The sequence below is a fragment of the Antechinus flavipes genome, chromosome 1 (assembly GCF_016432865.1).
Source record: "Antechinus flavipes isolate AdamAnt ecotype Samford, QLD, Australia chromosome 1, AdamAnt_v2, whole genome shotgun sequence".
Lineage (NCBI taxonomy): Eukaryota > Metazoa > Chordata > Mammalia > Dasyuromorphia > Dasyuridae > Antechinus > Antechinus flavipes.
Window position 1 is genome coordinate 693947335 of NC_067398.1, and position 21641 is coordinate 693968975.

The 21641-nt window shown below is 43.3% G+C and overlaps 1 protein-coding gene across 1 annotated transcript in view; it reads right to left on the reverse strand.

Moving 5' to 3' along the window:
- Positions 1-9649: 9649 nt before the first annotated feature.
- Positions 9650-21641, reverse strand: part of MLXIP (MLX interacting protein) — a 65996-nt gene continuing 54004 nt past the window's right edge. Inside the window, exons 12-17 of the mRNA XM_051972726.1 lie at positions 20726-20850; positions 19561-19662; positions 19339-19466; positions 19044-19167; positions 15516-15645; positions 9650-15391 (exon numbers count right to left, since the gene is read on the reverse strand). Coding sequence (XP_051828686.1) covers positions 15261-15391; positions 15516-15645; positions 19044-19167; positions 19339-19466; positions 19561-19662; positions 20726-20850 — 740 coding nt within the window. The 3' untranslated portion in view covers positions 9650-15260. The remainder of the gene's footprint in view (positions 15392-15515; positions 15646-19043; positions 19168-19338; positions 19467-19560; positions 19663-20725; positions 20851-21641) is intronic.

Sequence of the window (21641 nt, forward strand, 5' to 3'; positions counted from 1 at the left end):
CCTATTTTACAAGTGAGGAAATTAAATCATTTGTCCAAGGTCACATAGATAATTAATATCAGGAGGCAGAAGGCTGAATCCTCTTACCAGCTGTGTGACCTTCTATCTTGAAAGACCTATAATATAATAGTATAATAGTATAATATAGAATTATACATATATACAAATAGCAGATAACATTTATTCAGCATGTCAAAGTTTGTGTAGTACCTGTTCCTAAATTAATCTCATTTAATCCTTGCAACAATTCTGTGAAGCAGGTGATAATATTATCCCCACTTTACAGATCAGGAAATTGAGGTTTAGGAAGATATATCTCATGATAGAAAAATGAGTTTTCTTCTTGTATCATACTCACTGCACAGAATAGAAGCATTAATGCTCATTGACTGACAGACAGACTAATTGAAGAACCCAGGATGAAATGGGTAGGGAGATCTGGAGATTAGATTCTGGAATAATTTGTTGATCGGGATATGTCAATTCTCTCTTTTTCTTAGGAGCTGGGTATTTTTCCCTGTCGATTCTTTGTTTCGTGTTATGGTGGGCTCCCTCGCAGGAAACCCCAGTATGTGGAACATCATCTTTGGTGAAAAAAATTTGCGAATTAGAAAACATTGCTAAAAGGGTTTATGAAAGCTATGTAAGTGTCTTTTGAATCTTTTTTTTTTTTCAGACTTTATTGTAAAGTACTTGAGGGGGCTAATCTTCCCAGACCAAAAGAGATTATGTAGAACTGTGGGAAGAGCTCTGGATTTGGAGTGGGAGAGGCTGAATTCAAATTTCCAACCTCTGTTGGCCAAGTCACTTTTCTCTCTGTGTCTATCTAAAATCAAGGAGCTGGAGTAGATAATCTAAGATTGTCATCCAGCTCTAAATTATGATCCATATTGAGGAGCTGAAAACATTCAACCTTAGCAATTTTTGTTATTGTTGATGTTGAGTTGTGTGATTTTGTTACTCTATTTAGGGTTTTCTCGGCAAAGATATTGGGGTGATTTGCCATTTCCTTTTCCAGCTCATTTTACAAATGAGGAAACTGAGGCACACAAAGTGAAGTTACAAGTCCAGAGTCACACAGATAGGAAGTATCTGAGGCTAGATTTGAAGTCATAAGATGAGTTTTCTAGACTCCACACCCAGTTCTCTATCCATTGTGTCACCTGCCCACCCCTGAGTGTTGTCTATTTGCCAGAAACTGGGCTAATTACTGAGGATACAAAGGTAAAACAAGCTAGTCCTTGTCCTTACATTCTACTGGGGAACTGTGTGCCAGAGGGGAACATGGGGGCCAGGGAATTCGAGTCTGCAGAGAAGTCAATGCAAAATTTGTAGATAGGGACTACCCTATATTTCTATTTAACATATTGATTTCACTGGTATAGAGCAATTCTCAGTATCTTTATACTTTAAAAAACAATTGAGGATCTGCCTAAAGAGTTTTTGTTTATATGGGTTATATTTATAGATATTTGCCATATGAGAAATTAAAACTAATTTTGGTTTAGCTTTTTTTTATTTGAGGGGTGGGAACAAGGCAATTGAGATTAATTGACTTGCCCAGGGTCACACAGCAAACAACTGTTAAGTTTCTGAAGTCAGATTTGAGCTCAAGTCCTTCTGTCTTCAGGGCAGGGGCTCTATCCACTGTACCACCTAGCTGCTCCCCAATTGATAATTTGTAGATCCTCTGAAAGGATTTCAGCGTCTCCCAGAATTCTTTGGACCACACTTTGAGAACCACTCCTGGATAAAGAAAATTCCCTTAACCAAATAGTCACTATAACATACTCAAGTAATCTGGGGCAGCTTATGATTCATGCAGCACAACTATGTTCTAGTCTCTCTGATCAGCTGTTTTTACAAACACTACATCATCTCATTTGATCCTCATGACAACTGACCAGGAGGGTCCCATTTTCCAGCCAAAGAAGCTGAGCTCAAATGACTTGCTCAGTGCCGTGTGGTCACTATCTGAGGCTGGATTTGAAATCAGGTCTCCACACCCAGTGCTCCGTCCCTGTACCACCTAGTCTCCCTGCCACACAAAGTTACTGTGAGGCTCAAATGAGATGATAATTTCAAAAGAACTTAGCAGAGTGCCTGGCACACCGTAGGGGCTATAGGAATTACTTGGTTTGTATTTGGCATTTGATCAAGAGAATTTCCTTATCCAAGTTCTCTAGACCACTGCAATCACTGTCTAGGAGCTGAACCATCACCTCTGATGATTATAATGAAGAATGAAGTTATTATTTAAGCTCCTAGAAGACAGGAGCTTTTCTTTCTTTGTATTCTCAGTACTTAGCATATAGTAGGCATTTAAAAATGCTTGTATTCTCAGTACTTAGCATATTGTAGGCATTTAAAATGCTTGTATTCTCAGTACTTGGCATATAGTAGGCACTTAAAATTCTTGTATTCTCAGTACTTAGCATATAGTAGGCATTTAAAAATGATTATATTCTCCGTACTTAACATATAGTAGGCACTTAAAAATGATTGTATTCTCAGTACTTAGAATATAATAGGCACTTTAAAATGATTGTATTCTCAGTACTTAGCATATAGTAGGCACTTAAAAATGATTGTATTCTCAGTACTTAGAATATAATAGGCACTTTAAAATGATTGTATTCTCAGTACTTAGCATATAGTAGGCATTTTAAAATGCTTATTGACTGATCTTGACCCTTTTCATCTTACTTCCTAGGAAAATCTGGAAAATTCCTTACAAAATGTAACTGACTCTTTAAAACCCTATGGACCTGAGCTAAATCTTTCAGCAATCTGTAATGACAGCAATATATTTCTAAAAAAGTTGCAAAAGATAAACGAATTCAAAATGTACTTCTCTGGAGAATTCAAAAACGAGATAATTAATCTCATCAATCAGCTAGAGAATCTCCAAGAGAGCTTGTTTGGCGAAGACACAACTTCTTCTCCTTTGGATATTCTTCCTTTGAATGCTTTTGACAAGAAACGTTTTGCTTTGAATACCTTCAAACAGTTCTTCCATTTTGTGACACATCTCTATGAGCACCGCCATCGTTTTACTAATTCTATGTGTAATACAATTGCTAGACCCCCTTCCCCAAATTAACTGATCAGAGACATCTTCAGGTATATAGAGAAAGCATTTATTTAATCCCTGCAGGGAGAGGCTCAGACACACCTGGGAGCCATCCCATCTCTTGCCATGAATCTGACCAGCTTTCTCTCAGGTTTAAATAACAAAAGACCCAAACCCTCTCATTGGATAGACTGAATGAAAGTAACCCTCCTTGACCAATGGTCACCAATGTTGTCTGCTTCCCATGGGCCTGACTTTAGAGACCATGTGACTCCCTGCAGCCCAGGATTCAAGACTGGGAGTAGGGATCATGTGACTTCCTGAAACCGGAGGTCCAAGACCTCATCCTCCCACTCTGGGTATAGGGATGATGTAACTTAGGCCTCCTCTCATCAACTGAGAAGACTTCATCCAGTCAGTCCCATTCAAGGCCATAATAATGGCAGACTTGTAGACAAAACATGAAGAATGGTGAAAATAATTCACATTTCTAGAGGACTTTAACATTTTTACACTAAAAAGGCATACATGGTATAATGGCTGCCAGGAAGACCGGCTTTCAAATCCTGCCTTTGACACGCTGGCCCTTGGCCCCGACCCTTTCAGTGTTCAAGGCAGCCCTCTGAGATCTGGTGTTGGGAGCATTCTATCAATAAAATCATTTTCCATTCTGGGAATATAAAAGCATTTTTTTAAATGCTTAAAAAATGTTTTTAATGGTGACCTCACTAAGTTATAATGAATTATTTCACAGTCTCCTCCAAAGGGGCAGAGAACAAGGTTTAAAGATTAGGAGTTTTAATGTCATGCTTTTATTATATTGTTATTAACTAATCCTTATTTATATAAAACCACCAAGATAATGAATTTATATTTGGAGAAACAACGTTGAACTTGGAACTGGAAAGATCTAGATTCCAGTCCCTTCTCCAATTTTTACTAGCTATATGACTGTGAGCTGTAATACATTCATTTGTCTTTCTTAGCCCATTTCCTCATTTCGAAAGTGAGGCTGATAATAATGTCTACCTCCCCAGGTTTTTAAGAAGAACAAATGAAAATAATGGAGAGAAAGTTCTGTGTGAATCTTAAAAGTCTTATACAAATTCCACCTGTTGTTGTTGTTATTATTATTAATCAACTTGTATTTTTCTATATGTACCTACTATGTGAGGAATTCCTTTTATCAGTGGAATCATAGTTCCCTATGTTTTGTCTCACAATATGCTGAGAACATCCCTTTTAATTTATTGATATTTATTTTACTTGTACTTTATTTATGTATTTTATATATGTTTTACTTATTGGATGATGATGAAAATCTGTATAGAATCCTCTGAGTATATCTAATAAATTATGACTTTTGATACATGTTCAGTCTATTCTGAATGGATATATTGTGGGAATAGGTCTACAACTCAATGGGATTATTGACCAGCTGGTTCTAGGACTAAACGAAGAAGATGGGAAAAGATGGGATTGAAAGAACATCTAAAAGGAAAGGCCAGCCTTATTCCTGCCATTCCCAATGATTGTAGACACCTTGTACCCAATTTCCTCTCCAAAATAAGGTTATGACTTCATCCCCCTTTGGCCTCTTTTTTCTAATTCAATTTCCAAAATCTTCCATTTCTGAAAATTTTTTCCCCTTAAATTTTTCAAATTTTCTTCAAAGGCCTAATAAAAACATCAATTTGGGGCTGGACAATGCCCCAAATGCCCCAGTTCAATTCTACCATTTTATAAACGAGGAAACAAATTCAGAGAGATCAAAGGCAAAATTATTCTGCCCAGTGTCACATTGTGACCAGTTAATGTTAGAATTGAGACTAAAAGCCAAATGTGGCTGGGAATCAGGACAGCAAGAAATATCTGCTCTCACTTCTGTGGGGCCCTATGCGATACAACACAAGATGTTGCCTTTTTCCTTATTAAGTCCCAGCCTTTCTTAATTTCCCATGATTCTTCTCATACCCTTTTCTCCTTATATCCCACTCTTCTCATGCCCTCTTCTTTCTTTGGAATTCTCTGGGGCCCTCAGAGTCCCCTGTGCCCCTATCACAGCCTTCCTCTCCATCAAGTCATGAGAGTTCATCCATTCATTCCCAAATAAGATCATCACATTCGTTTCCTCAGAGAGAGCAATAAACTCAAGCCCACGTAGCTGAAATCCCTTGGTTTAGAAGCTCTCAGAGGGCAGGCAGGGGCTTCTGCTTTCCTTTATGGTTTACAAGAAGCTCAACAGAGGCTTCCAGGAGATCTGAAATGAAGCAAAGGTGTGAGTACTTGTGTGCTTAACTCATTCGGTTAAATGGTCCCTATGGATTCTCAGTGCAGACTTTTCTTTCTTTTGATGCACTCAGCTTGCCCCAAAGGTGGACAGAAACCAAATAATCTATATCCAGGGATTTAGGGTTGGTTTGTGGAAGTGGGAGGGAGAAATAATAATTTAAAATATCTGCTACTTTGTAAAAAATAAAATCATTTCTTTTACAGCCTGCTCCATGTAAATCTGAGTTAATTTTTAAAACTTAACATGGACTTCATAAAGGACTTCCATTTTAAAAATCCACCATGAACAAAAAGGTCCTAGAAGTCCTTTTTCTATTTAACGTTCATTGATATCTATATGTTTATATATATGTATATATGTACGTATGTATACAAAGATGTGTGTATGAGAATCATTGGTACAAAGAATTGTTAAACCCATAGGAGTTAAAAAGCCTACATAGAATGTAGAGAAGAGGGCCGAGGCTCAAACCTGGGAGAATTAACCATTCATTTAACAAACTTTCATTGAATATCAGTATGACTCTGAGATTCAAAACATACACAGAGAGGACTTGTGGTGGGTGTGACCAGGCTGCTCCAGACGTCCCTGTGCTGTCACTTTAGGTGTTCCCTTTCATCCTGACTGTCTAAATCTACAGACCATCCCCCTCCACAGGTGTCCAACCTGTGATCTCTTAAATTAGCTATGGGTCTACCCAATATGCCAGAAATCTTCCAGACTTTCTCCTCTCATTGTGGCAATTACCATACAAATGACAAATGTCTTCTTTTTTATTTTTTATTATTATTAAAGCTTTTTGTTTTCAAAACATATGCATTTATAATTTTTCAATATTGATCCTTGCATAGCCTTGTGTTCCAAATTTTCCTCTCCTTCCCCCTACTCCCTCCCCTAGATGGCAAGTAATTCAATATATGTTAAACATGTTAAAATATTTGTTAAATCCAATCGATGTAAGCATATTTATACAGGTATCTTGCTGCACAAGGACAATCAGATCAAAAAGAAAGAAAATGCAAGTGAACAACAAAAACAGTGAGAATGTTATGTTGTGATCCACACTCAGTTCCCACAGCCTCTCTCTGGGTGTAGACGGCTCTCTCCATCATAAGATAATTGGAATTGACCTGAATCATCTCATTGTTGAAGAGAATCATGTCCATCAGAACTGATCATCGTATCATCCTTCTGTTGCCCTGTACATAATCTCCTGGTCCTGCTCATCTCACTGAGCATCAGTTCCTGTCAGTCTCTCCAGACCTCTCTGAAATCCTCCTCCTGATCTTTTCTTACAGAACAATAATATTCCATAGCATTCATTTACCATAACTTACTCAGCCATTCCCCAGCTGATAGGTCTCCCCTCAGTTTCCAGTTTCTGGCCACTACAAAGAGGGCTGCCATGAACAACAAATAAGAGGTTTCAAAGAATGTGAGAAGACCAGGCGTTATCAACAAGGAAATATGTGATTTGAAAATGGGGGCTGGCTGGTCACAAATGCAGGGCAAGGGATGATGGGATGAGCTTCTTTGGTCTCTTCGCAAGAAACTGAGATAAATGTCTCCCCCACACTGGGTAAATCTCTGGCAACTGTTCATCCTTCTTCCACTAATGACCTCCCTGGTTTCCCCCTCCTAAGGAAAGTCTTTCTTGATTCCTCTTAATTCACCTTTATTAATTATTCCCTATTTATATACATTTGCATTCATTCAACACTTGATCCTCTGGCCTCCTTGCTCTGGAAGTTCATTCCACTGGCCTTCAATGGAGACACTCCACCCTTGCAGTCACCTTCTGATTGGTCAGTTCTTCCCCAACCTCCATTTTAGGTGATGCTCAGGTTAGCCTGTCTTTTCTTCTACCTGGGTCCTGTTACTCAGACAATATTCACCATGCCCTCCTCCAGGTATCCTCTCCCTCCTCTCCTCCCCCACCTTCCTTTGATGGGTTGCTTTCTCCCTTTAGAATGTTGTCAACACGAATGTTGGAGGGGATGTGGGAAAACTGGGACACTGATGCATTGTTGATGGAGTTGTGTACTGATCCAACCATTCTGGAGAGTGATTTGGAACTATGCTCAAAAAGTTATCACACTCTGCATAACCCTTTGACCCAGTAGTGTTACTCCTAGGCTTATGCCCCGAAGAGATCTTAAAGGAGGGAAAGGGACCCACATGTGCACAAATGTTTGTGGCAGCTCTTGTTGTCGTGGCCAAAAACTGGAAATTGAATGGATGTCCATCAATTGGGGAATGGCTGAATAAATTGTGGTATATGAATGTTATGGAATATTATTGTTCTGTAAGAAATGAGCAGCAGGATGATTTCAAAGAGGCCTGGAGAAACTTACATGAATTGATGCTGAATGAAATGAGCAGAACCAGGAGAGCATTATACACGGCAACAACAAGATTATACAATGATCAATTCTGATGGACGTGGATCTCATCAGCAGTGAGATAACTGATGCCAGTTCCCATGATCTTGTGATGGGGAGAGCCATCTACACCCAGAGAGAGGCTGTAGGAACTGAGTGTGGATCGCAACATAACATCCTCATTCTCTCTGCTGTTGTTTGCTTGCATTTTGTTTTTTCTCAGGTTTTTTTTTTCCTTGACCTTATTTTTCCTATGCAGCAAGTTAACTGCATAAAGGTGTATACATATATTGTATTTAACGTATACTTTTAACATATTTAACATGTCTTGGTCATCCTGCCATCTAGGGGAGAGGATGGGGGGAAGGAGGGGAAAAGTGGAACAGAAGGTTTTGCAACTGTCAATGCTGAAAAATTACCCATGCATATGTTTTGTAAATAAAAAGCTTTATTAACAAAAAAAAGAATGTTATTAATAGCAGCCAAGTAGAATGTAAGCTCCTTGAGGACTGGATATTGTGCACATTTAATGTTTCTTGATTTGGTTCCTGGTTGGAATCACAATCCATTGGTGTTTCGAGTGCCTGTTCAGAGCAGAATCCTATACAGACCTTGATTGAGGTAAACAGGACATGGCCTTCACTCACAGAATAATTGCATCCCGTCTAGTTTCAGAAATGATTCACAGTCTCTCAGTTCCGTAGTCTCTGCTCTTGCTCATCCGCTTGACTTCATCTCATCCCTCCACACTCCTACCCCCCAGATCTCATTATTTTATATTCCTCTCTGTCCCGAGAGGACTCACTCTCTCCCCCAACATATCCAGACTCTCTATAATGTCCTTCCCAAGGACCCTCAAATTTGGTTCATTAGCAAAACAAAGCCAAGTGCAGAAAAGGAGCCTGGGATTCATCAGCTTTCTTTCACTGAGTTTAACTTTTACTTTGTGTAATGAATTCATATTTTTTCTATTTAAGATAAATACATTTTCCTCTTGAATGAGATGAATCGGTTCGATAAGACAAGGAGCTCTTTCTAGCACCCTTAGTCAACAGATTTGGATCTGACAGGAGCAGGCTGTGTGATCACAGGATTGGGGTGGCCCCGGAAGGGGCCTCCTGCTACAGGGGGTCACCTCAGCATATGGGGCGAAGCTGCCGAAACTCTTCTGGGAACTGCATCTCCCTGAATTAAGGCAGCACCTCCCAACATCAAGAGGATCAAAAAAAGCACCTCTGCTCTCAATGTAGAAATTAAGCAAAGTTGCTCTAACTTCTGGGAGTGTCTGCAAGGGTGGCCTTCGCAGCCATTTCAGGTGCCCTCCCTGCAGGGTCATATGGACAGTCGCCAAGGGCAGCTCCTGGGACGGCCTGGGAGTCACTCACCAAGGAGATTCCTGAATGCAGGACTCTAGGCAGAGAAACAAAATGGAGGAAGTGGGGTCAGTTGGTGGAAGCACCCTTACACAGGTGCACAGCATGTGGAACCAGGAAGACCTCAGTTCAAATCCCCACCCAGATTTCTAGCTTATGTGACTCTGGACAAGTCACTGACCTTTCTCATTTATTTTTCTTATCAGTAGGACATATTTCAACTGTTTGTGATGCCTAGAGGAGACCATCCTCTATGCAACGTGTTTTGCAAACATTCAAGTGCCCCCATAAAGGCTAATTCCTCCTCATCAGAATGGCAGCCTGTTGGTAGAGGTCCTTGGTCGGATCTCTCAGGGGGTCCAGGGGGCTTCTTCACAAGCTTGGTCATTCCCTCTTCTCAGTACCCGGCCCCCTTTATTCGTCCTTCCCCCAATCTATCACTGAAAGGGTTTTTTCCTCACTTTTTTTCAGCATACCTTCCTATGATCAAAGATGAATTAAGAAATCATACAAGTCATAGCACAAGCTCTTCCAAAAAATAAGTTTTTATTGTTTTGGCTGCAAATATATATAAAAAATGCATTGTAGTGTTGAATACAGCTGGTGGAAATGTGCTTTTGGATAGCAGAAAAATGGAGGGGGTGATGTACAGCGCAGTGGGACTGCCTTTCACACAAAGACAAAGGGACGTAAAGGTTTCTATTGTCTGAAGTTCCATCCCAAAGCAAATCTAGTTGCTGAAATGAACCCTGAAAGAATGAACAAAACTCACAATAAACCCACTTATGCAATAAACTAAAACCAGAAAAGTAACAGTATATCACACCGTGGCGCTACAGTAAAAGCCTCGTAATTCAGTTTTCCTTTTGTTGATGAACAATTTAGAAATGTAAAAAAATCACCATCGGCATGGGGAGCTCCTGAGCCTGATGGGAGAGGCCAGGAATCTCTCTCATTGCTGAGAGCTAAGAGCTCATCCTGGTGTATGAGTAGAATGCAAACTGTAAGTGAAGATGCCCCAGAGATAAGATTCCCGGTCTGGCACTTCCTGTGTGACTCTGGGTAAAATCACTTAATCTCCCTTGACCTCAGTTTCCTCAAATAAAAAATGAGGGGATTGGACTAGAAGGCCTCTGGGGTCCTTTTCAACTCTATAATCTTAATATTGAAATATTTAAAATTCTAGCTTCTCCTCAATCCCTTTACTCTCAGACTTCCAGAGACATTCTAATCTCTACTAAAAACCAAAGCAAAATAAAACCCAGAGAAGAGTATTTCAACTTTCTCAGATTCTGATTTCAGACTCACTCATCTGAGAGAAAGTTGGAACAAAGGAAAAAATAAGGGTTGTCATATGGTGACCATAAAAAGAAATGAGTCACACAAAATTTAAATTCCATTTAGGTAAACTACACAAAAACAAAAAAGACATTCAAGATAAAAGTTTCCCTTTTTCCCCCAAGTTGTTTTTTTCATGAGCACCAGCAAAAGTCTCATTTGGTAAGAGCTAGGAAGGCAGGCCCCTCCCTCCGTCTGAGTCTCCCCTCTCTCCCAGCACAGGTGGCCTTCTGTGCCACGGGCTTTGGGAGTCCTCGCCAGGGCCTTCACAGACTTCACATGGGCCCCATGGATTATTCAATACTTCAAATTCACAGCCAGACTTCCTCTTCTATCCTCTTGGGTAAGGTAAAAACCTTACCCCAAAAACTGGAATGAAGAGCCAATCACAGCGAGCCTCCTTCACCTTCCAAAATCAGGCCTGTCCCCAAGGCTTCCATTTCCTCATCTGTCAAATGGGGATAATACTTGCTGTGCCTTTCTGACGGGGCAACCACAAGGTGAGATCACGGAGTGCTCTGGATTATTACACTTACTGCTTCTCCTCACAGCCTTGCTGGAGACTCCCGAGGAAAGGCGCTCTCCCTCACAGAAAACTGGAGGCATTTTTCTGTGCACACAAAGGAACTAAGGGCTTTTGAGGAAATGGCCTGGGATGGAGCACAAATGCTATGTCACGGGGAGGACACCACCCAAAGAGAGGTAGTTAGTGAGCATCGCCTTCTGTGCATCCACAGCGGTGGTTTCTTAATCTGTTTGTCTTGGTGGCAAGTGAGATATGAAAGAACCGAGACCAGAAAAACCAGTAGTGAGCCAGATGGTTTCACAACATCTCACAGCCTACCCTAAACCAAGCAGAGAACGTGGCCGACAAGGCAAAACATCACTGCAAACTCCATCTGCCTTTTTCACTTTCTAGACACAGAATTGGGCTTTGGGCACATGGAAGAAGAGTCGCCGGATCCCGCTAACACCCAAGACAGGAAATTAAACAGAAGTCTGGAGTCCCTGAGGTATACTGGTTAGCATCTCCATCTGGCTTTGGCCCTGATCCCTAGGGGAGAGGAGGAAAGGCACGAGGGTGGAGCCATCATGACCAAAATTGTCTCAGCCTTGGACCTGCAGGATGCTTTGTTGCTATGGTTACCACAACCCCCTTAAGCCCTAGCGATCTCCATCTTCCCCTCTTCCTCCACTAGGCAGCATCAGTACTTAGGGAAACTTTCCCGGGTCCAGGAGACTCTTAGAGAACAACAGGGCCAGAATGGCGGCCTCGGAGAACAGGGAAGTTTTCACAACATTTTGGCAGATGCTCCTCTGCAGCCCGCCTAAGAGTGCCGGGCATCTGGGCACCCTTTTTCCACCTACTCTGGCTGAAGATGGGAGACCGGGCTTGCTTCAGCCCTGGATTATGGAGACTACTTCCTGTGGATGTGATCTCCAGAGCAGCGCGGGAGGGAAGGAGCCAAGCAGAGACTTCCCAGACAGAACTGACAACCGCCTACAACCCAGCCTGGGCCAGCACCGGGTGCATCAAGCATATTTGGCACTCTTGGGCGTTTTTCTCACGCCTGCCTTATTCTCGCACTCCTCTCTACTCACTGGCTTTCAATCGGTGACATTCTCTCCTCATGAACACTTTATTTGTCCTGTGGAAAACAGAAACCCAAATACCATCCGGCAGAACGATGAAGGCAACCCTAATTAGGCAATAAAGCATCATTCAGATTATGTAAACCCACGTGGAGGGATGTGGGAGGGGGCTGGGAGAGGGTGGTGGGAGGAAGTGCACCAAAGTCAGAATGCACAGAAAACCCCACTGAACGTCCGCTTTAGCCAACGTCTTCACACTTCCGATGCTCATCATGAAACAAGAACTGATAATGCTGATCAGAGAGATGTTCGGTATTAGAAAAGCACTTTCTGAGATTGTGTGGCAGAGGGGACTTTTCTGAGCTGATTTTTTTCCCTCAAAAGACTCAGCTGTTTCTTTAGCAGGAGGGGAGAGAAAGGGGAAAAGTGAGTGTAAACAAATCACAGATATAAGGTCAGAGTTGCTTTCTGTCTCTTTCCCTGGGCAGCAGGCTAAAACAATCCCAGATTCTGCACCTAATCAGCAGACCAAACCCTAGAACTTCCCAACCTCTCTGCCCAGAAAGTTGGTAAGAGAAGGCAAATTCAAGCCCAATCAGAGGTGATCTTCAGAGGAAAATCTCAGAGCCCTCGATCTCTGAAGTCCCAGTTACAACTCTGCTTCCTAATCACCATGGTTGTCATGAGCACCAGGATAAATGAATTTAAGTAAATGGGTAAACAATGAAAACATGCACCTTATTATACAATTTGTGAGTATTCACATACACATACACTTCATGAAGTCTAACCTACTTACTGCCTTAAATATTTTGAGAACACTGATTTAGTAGAAGGGAAAGGCAGGTCAGAAAAGCAAAATGCCAATTTCACATTCGGAGAAGATTGAAAGTCTGCTTTGTCCCCTCCTTACCCACACCCCCAGTCCCCTCCCCACTCCCACCCCCCTTCTGGAGTGCTGCTGGGCAGTACTGATGAGAACAGCTTTGCTCGGGCCCCTTCCCCAGCAGCCCACGAAGCCAGCACAGGAGAGGCTGGAGAGACAAAAGCCAAGGCTGCGTTCCTCTTCCCCACTTGCTCTGTTGCCCCAACGCCCAAGCAGTATTCATTTTCACGCTGGATAACTCACACTAGGCTTAGAGAGGTCTGATCCTGTGAAGAATGAGTTTGCCAGAGAAAACTTCAAGGAACAACTGGCTCTGAGGGACACAATCAAATCTAGAAAGGTGGGTAGCTAAATTCCCTTTTGATCTGCTGCTGATCTGAATTAAAGTTCTCAGAGAGGGACATCTAGTCTGAGGGGCAAGCCTCCTCTGGGAAAAGTCTTTCTGTTTCGGGAAAGCCCTACCAGCCCTCTTTCTGCCTTGCAGCTTCTTCTGTCTGCTTCCCTGAACCTTCCTAAGTCCACATCGAAAAGCAGGTAACTCCCTAAGGACCTTGTGCTACTGCTGCAGTCCTTTTTCCAAATTTCCAATCAGAAAGCAAGTCCTAAGAGGGCTAACTGAATGCTGAGACGTGTTCTTGGCCTGGAGGGAGATGCCCCATTTATCAGAGAAACAAAAGATTACTTTCTATGCAAAATGTTGGAAATAAAATGTACTCAGTTCTACCTATGTTGCAGTGGAAATGTGGCTGAGAGAAGGGGGGAGCTTAGAAGACCACCCAGAACTTTGCAGGATTAGCTCGGCCAAAATCGTCACACATGTGATGCTCACTGCCTAACCCAGGTGGCAGAGTGGAGAAAGCAGCCTCTTACCTATCACCTTCAGGAAAAACTAAGTGGTTCTGGCATATTTTTAAAAGGGGGAACAACGGGACACTTTCCCAAGGACTGGGATAATTCCCCCCCTCACTTTTCTAGCTGGAAGCAGCAGCAGCAGGGCCAGCTTTCACCACTGGAGTAAAGCTCTTTGATGGTGACAGAGGCCATGTGGAAGCTGCCTCAATGGAGGGTCACCAGCTAGGAAGCAAGCTTCTGCACGCCACACATTCCCAGTGCTTTCGGTCCTAATGAGAGCTTTTCTCTATTTAAAAGATCCACCTACAGGCACGGCCGGTCACTCACAGATGGGCCAGTCCCCACGTCGGGGACCTCCCCCCGATCCACAGATGCCTCCAAAGACCTATCCAGTACAAAACCTCAGCCACCTGAAGGGCGAGCTAGACGGGTTCCTTCTGCTCAGACTTTGCCCAGAGGAATTTCTTTGGTCCGAAAATCTGGGGTTGAGAGGCTGCGGAAGATCGATCTTGGAGAGAGGCTACGCTGACCAGGAAGAGTAAGACAGGACCTGGGTATTTAAGAATAGTGGCTTCTCCTGGGAGCCTCTTCTGTATTTTGTAAAAGGCTCTCAATCCCTTCAGCACCTGGAGCTCACAAGCCAAGGGAGGGAAACAGCAGGTCCCGTTGCCGGGTGAAGGCTGAGGGGCCCCCTGCCCCGCACTCAGTTCTCACATCCCTGATGATACATAAGCCGCCCCGTGGCCCGCTCCCTCTCCCAAACCCCCATTTTCCAGACGGAGGCAGCAGCTTTTCGCATTTCCATCCCTGCCCCAGAATGACCTGGTTCTTGAGGCAGCCTGAGTGTTCCCCAAGAAGGCACCCCTCCCCCCCCCCCACTCCCTGCCATGCAGGATATCGGGCAGCCCGCAGCAGGGCCGCCCGCAGAAGTCTGAGAGTATTTACAAGCTACAGGTGCGTGTCGCGTTGCCGGCAGACACCTTCCAATGCTACATCAGGAGAGGTGGAGTTGGAGAAAAGCCGCCCTCCTCACCACCACAAAATATGGAGAGAGAAACACGAGCCCGAGCCTGGAAACGCAGACGGGCGCGAAGGCTTTTAACCAACCGCGGGGCGGAGGCTCCCTTTTTTTGTTCCGAAACCGTTGCACTTCCCCAGCCTTCCAGAAAAGCTGGTCTGGAGCGAAGCAGGGTTGGGCCCAGGCTGATCAAGCACAGACATTTCCCTTTTTTCTGGACCAGCTCTCGCCGCCTGAATCCCAGAGAAGCGGATGCCTGAGGTCACGAAGCGCCGGGTTCTAGCCGACGGGCTATTGCTGTGGGCAGGACCCCCACCTGCTACAAACCTGAGCTGGGCAGTTCTGCTGAGACGCAAACCGTTATCAGAGGCGAGTCCCAGGGACGCCGGGAAGCGGGGCTTGGGGAGAAGCCAAGGAGCCGGGCTCGGGGCTCCCTGAGAGGGCGGCAGGGGCTCAGGGCTGCTGCGAGGCCCCCGTCCTCTTGCCGATCCTGGTGACGGCCTCCGAGGCTTGCTCCGGTAACTGCGACGGGTCCGTGAGGATGGAGGTGGTCGTGCTCAGCTGGCGGAGGGCGAGCAGAACCACTGCAAGAGATGAGGGAGAGGGGACTTAGCTCCGCCACACGGCCCAACACACACCTTTCCCCCCAGCAGCCCCCAACCCCCTGCCGGGATGAGGGACATGGATGCACAGGGGCCGCCCACTCACTTGGCCTGAGAACAGGGAGGGAGCAGTGCTGGTCCAGCCAGGAGAGCGCGCTCTGATGGAGCTCGTGCAGGTTGGTGGTGGATACCATGCCCCTGAACGACTCAAACAATGGTTTGATGATGATGCTGAACTGCCCAGCACGTGGGTTAAGGGAAACATGAGAAGCACCAAGGGTTAAGGGACCATCTGCTGCCCTTCCTCCCTGCCTTCCTCCCTTTAATCTCTTACTGAGCTCTGGGGATGGCAGCCAACATCACACAAGAGAGGCTGGGATCCAACCCTACAACTGGTCGGGGCCCTACAGGCCCCCTAGTCTTGAGCCCCTCATTTCAAAGGTGAAAAAGTCTAGATCTGGAGAGATGACACGACCTGCCTTTGTAACTGGTAGACATGGGATCTGAACTTGAGACCCACTACTCCAAGTTCAGCACTTGTCCAGGGCCCATCCCACTGTACTACAGTGCCTTCTATGCCAACAAAGCCAATGCTGGACTAAAACAAAATGCCTTCCTCCATGTGGTTTCTAAACATCTTGGACTCTGTAAATGATGTAACTAATGCAGGGAAGTTCTTGTTGCAAACAAAATAATAAAAAATGCACATTGTCCCCTGGCTACAAAAATATGCAGGTCTTCTTCACCTAAAATAAAAAATGTTTCCCTGATCCTGACACTTTTTTGCGCCATCATCTTGTCTCCCTTTCCTCTTTACCCTCTGCCTCCATTTCTTTACACCCTGCCTCAATTCAGCCACCACTATGGCTTCAAACTCTACAGCTTTACTGAAACTGGTTTCTGTTAGGTCATGGATTCCTCTTTATTTGCCAAAACTAATGGCCTTTTCTCATCATTTCTGACTTTCTTACTGCATCTGAATCTGACCCTTCTCCTCCCTTTGAATACTTTTGCTTTTTTTGGTTGTCCAAGATACTGCTCACACATGATTCTCTTCCTCCCTAACACCACAAATCCCCAGTCTCTTTCACTGGTCATCCTTTTTCTGTGCCCTAAATTTGAGTTTCCTTTAAGGCTCTTCCCTGTGTCCTTCTCTTCTTTTCCAATACTCTTTCCATTATCACTTAAGTCATTGCTATGGAACTAATTATGAACTCTCTGCAGATGACACTTGAATTCACAGATCCAGCCTCAACTCCTTCCCTCAATTCCAGTCCTGTATTTCCAAAGGATTGCGAGATACTTCTGCCCAGAAGCTTATTGACTTCTTAAACATGATGTGTTCAGAACTGACCTTGTCACTGCTCTCTCTTCAGAATTATCTTTGCTTTAGCCTTAATTGCTAGATCCTACAGGTTCTTTATCCTGTATCATTTTTTCATCATTCAAAATGTCACTGGCATCCTAGTTCAGATACTGACCATCTTCCCGTGGTTCCTTGTTAGCAGCCTTCTAATTGGTCTAGCTTCTTTAAAGCTGTTGTCAAAGAAAGCTTCTAAAATGCAAGTATGACAATGTCATGGCCTTACTCAAAAATACTAAGGAGCTGCTACAGAAGGAAAAAAAAATTTAAATTAGAAGAATGTGTCATATCAAGCCGTGTCTCAGCAACCCTGTTCAAACAATATTAGAAAAACAATTCCCCAGGAATTTGTAACCCAAAGGGCTATCAAAATGAGCATACCCATTGATCCAGCAGTGTCTCTACTGGGTCTGTATCCCAAAAAGATCTCAAAAGAGGGGAAAGGGACCCACATGTGCAAAAATGTTTGTGGCAGCCCTGGAAACAGTGGATGCCCATCTGTTGGGGAATGGCTGAATAAGTTACAGTATGAATGTTAGGGAATATTATTGTTCTATAACAAATGATGAGCAGAATGGCTTCAGAAAGACCTGGAGAGACATGAAGTGATGCTGAGTGAAGTGAATAGAATTAAGAGAACATTGTACACATAGTAACACGAAGATTATATGATGATCAACTGTGATAGATTTGGCCCTTTTCAATACTAAGGTGGTTCGGGGCAAATCCAATAGACTTATGGAAAAGAGCCATCTGCATCCAGGAAGAGAATTATGGAGTCTGAATGTGGATCAAGGCATATTATTTTCATCTGTTTTGTTCTTGTTTGTTTGCTTTTTTTTTTTTCTTTTTCATTTTCTTCCCCTTTTTATCTGATTTTTCTTGTGCAGTATGATAAAGATGGAAATATGTTTAGAAGAATCGCACATGTTTAACTTACTTGCTGTCTAGGAGAGGTAAGGGGGGAGAAGGGAGGGATTAAAAATTTGGAACACAAGGTTTTGCCTTGAAAACCATCTTTGCATATATTTTGAAAATAAAAAGCTATTATTAAAAAGAAAAACTATCCCCACTACAACACTCTCAGTAAGTGACTCTGTAGCCTCTGTTCAGTTCATTGCATATTGTCTCCCTCGTCACATGGTGATTAAAAAGAAATTAGGTACTATACATACACATATACGTGCTGACATATACATGTATGTGTGTGTGTCTAATTTTTTAATTTGAATTGAGATAAGCATGTTAAATAGTGTGACTTTTATTTCTGACACAAGATCTAAAAGGGGCACTTATATCTGACACTGTGTGACCACTATAGAATGTAAATTCTGTAAGGGGAAGGTTGTTTTTTCCAATGTAAAAATTTAATCTAAATAATTAATTTTAAAGAAATGAAGAAAGTCCGGTGTACTGCAATTCAAGCCGTTTTACTCAGGAGAATACTGACTCATTTTGATTGCTTGGTGACTAAAACAAGAATGCATGGTACCCCACGAATAAACCAAAGTAAACTGAAGTAATGAAACTAAAGTCAGTATTTATATGTCCTTTCAAATTGCCTTATGCATATAACTTGCCACCATAAAGATGGGTACCGATTAGCCTATCATCTCAGAGGATCAGCACTAAAACCACTGAGAAAGCAGCTCACTCCAGTTTTGCAGAGGTCTCAGAGGCAGAACCAAAGTGCCCTGGAGCTATGAGGTGGCCCTATGCTGCCATATATGCTTCCCAATCACCTCCCTATGCCCTGGCCCCCACTTCCCTCCCCAAGCCTTGAAGTCTCTAAGCTGGGGAGCAAAAACAAGTACAGGATTCAGCACCTCAGACTGGCCTGGCCACTTGCCCAGACTAATGATCTGCCCCAGGCACTTCCCCTTATTGCTGGGATCAGCTGATATGTCTCTGAAATGAGGTTCTTGGACTAAATGGTTCCTTTGACTCTTAAGTCCTGTGATCCTTTGAGTGAACTTCCTGATGGTCAATACCCTTTGCTAGCAAGGACTCAGACTAATCCCCATCACTGGAACCCAAGGACCCTCTCACCAAATCCAGGCCAGGCCTCTCTATTCTACAGACCCAGGGGAGTTAACGACTTCAACAAGCTCAATGAAAACCTAATGACAACAATTCTTGGGGATGCTTCTGAAGAGCAGGAAGTGTTATTTTTTCTGTAATTTCCTCTCCTCTCCTCCTCCACTTCCCTCCCCCCACCCAGTAGATTCTGATAGGGCCCAGGGCTCGGGGACAGAATGAAACAAAAGATACAATCCAGAACTTCCAATTCTGTAGAGTCCGACTTTTTACATAATCATCAAACATGTCCCGCATATGATCACATTGGCGACGAGTCACAGGGACCCCTGTGGCAGGGAGCTGCTGCTGACAGGAGCTGAAACAACAAGGTCAGAAACATGCTGAGTAATTCTGAGTCAGACACCTGAGCTCGGGCATCCTCCATGGCGACGGGGGCTGGAAAGACCACAGTTTCCCCACTTTCTAATGTTCGGCATCCTGACGGGAAATGTTCTCCGACCCCACCGTGCCTATGGCGGAGTCTCACATGATGGTGGCGTTTAGCTCCTCAATCTCCTCCCGAAGGCGCCGCGCTTCCTCCTGCATCTGGCTTCTCTCCTGCTGAAGTTTGGCAATGTACTCTACGGTTTTCTGCAGGGTGATGGCGTGGCTGGTCTACGAAAGGGAAAGTCAGCCTTTCAGTGAGCCCAGTGACAGAGAGGAGGGCAAAGACTCCCAAGAACCATCCCCATGCTCTCAGTCAACTTACCAGCTTGCAGTTGTTGGAGATCAAACTGTTTAAGGTTCCAAAGCCGATCTTAATGTTGAACCGTCTCTTCTGTTCAGCTGAAATGTGCTTCATTCTCCGGCTCTGATTGAGGAAGCAGATGTGTTACACCTGACTACACTGGGCCCCGTTGGGGCTATAACTTGTATTTGCTGCCTCATATTTTAATGTGATCAACCTTACATAAGAGAGTTAGTTGCAAATGTTACCCATGGCTGGTAATAATACTGCATTTGGGAAGAAAATTAGGCAAAAAACAACCCACTGAAGTCATCAGGAAGCCAAGATACTTTTTATAAACACTGCCACAGAGTTCCCGAGTCTGGAAAAGATCAAAATCGGTTGATGTATAACTCTTCTCTGACTCTTCCCAAAAGATACAATCCTCAGCAAAGGTGGGCTTCTCATAGACAAGAGAGGACTGTTCTGAAGCATTAATTGTTTATCATGTGCCAGGTGCTGTGCTAAAGCACTGTGAATACAAAGAAAAGCAACACCATGGTCCTAGCTCTCAAGGAGTTCATGTTCTTAAAGGCGAGGTAACACAAGGAGACAAAGCTCAAGTGAAGGCGCTAACAGATGGGGGGAAGGGGACTGAGAAAGGCTCCTGTGGAAAGTGGGATGCACTCAGTCTTGAAGGAAGACAGGAGGCAAAGTGAGAAGGGAAGACATCCCAAGCATCAGAGAGAGCTGACAGAGTGTTAAACGTAGAATAGCCAGGTGGCTAGCACGGGCAGCTTGCAGAGTATGTGGAGTGCAATCAAGTGTAAGAAGACTTGACAGGTAAGAAGGAACCGATTAGGGAGGATTTCCATTTGACTATGGAGCTACTGAGGCTTACAGAGTAGGGGGTGAGTCAGGCCTACTCCTTATTACCAAGTAATAGGTACTGGAGAACCTTCTCAATAGCACTTGGTAGAAGTACGTCACTGGTTCCTGACAGATGAAACAACTGGTTCAGTTGGAAGAAGATGGCACAGAGAAGCTAGGATGCTTTAGCTCTCAAGATCTGTTGAGCTTGTTCCAGCTCTCCTTCCTAACCTAGCCCTTGAGTGCCTATCCAAGATATAGAAGTGCCTCATGGGTTCCTAGCTGCCCTCTCCCTTTCACCATCTCCAAAGGGACCCCAAACCAGAGAATGAGATACCTTGAATGCAGCCACATTTGGGGGGTCTGTAGTGGATTTCCCTGAGCAGTTCTGGGGAGACTGAGGACTGGGGCTTTGTTCAGATGCACAAGGAGAGGCCTGACCAGAGTTCGGACAATCTCGGCCTGAAAAGCAAGAATACAAACTCTTCTTAGAAATGAAACCCAATATATTGATTCAACCATCCTGAAGAACCATTTGGAACCATGCCCAAAAGACTATAAAACCATGCATACCCTTGACCAAACAATACCACCATGAGATCTGTATCCCAAAGAGATAAAAAACAAAAAAGGAAAAGGACCTATGTGTACAAAAAATATTTATAACAGTTATTTTTGTGGTGGCAAAGAATTAAAAAATGAAGAGACGTCCATCTAACATTCAGGGAATGACTGAACAAGTTGTTGCATGTGATTGAGATAAAACACTATTGTGCTATTAAAAATGATGAGCAAGTGGATTTAAAAAAACATACCTGGAAAAACATCTATATAAAGTGAAGTGAATAGAACTAGGATAACATTGTATACAGTAACAGCAATATTGTAGCATGATCAATTATGAATGAATTAAGTTATTCTCAGTAATGCAATGATCCAAGACAATTCTGAAGAATTTATGATGAAAAATGCTACCTATATCTAGAAAAAGAATTGATGAAATCTAATTGCAGACTGAAACATACTTTTTCCTTTATTCTTGTGCTTATTTGTCTGTGTCTTCTTTTACAACATGACAAACATGGAAATTTGATTTGTGACATCTTCTCAACGAGAGGGGAAGGGAAGGAAAGAATTTAGAACTCAAAAAAAATTTTTAAAGTACATTAAAAATTGTTTTTACATGTAATTTATGGAGAAAATATTAATTTTAAATTTAAAAATGCAAATGTGTCTGATAAGGGGAAAAAAAA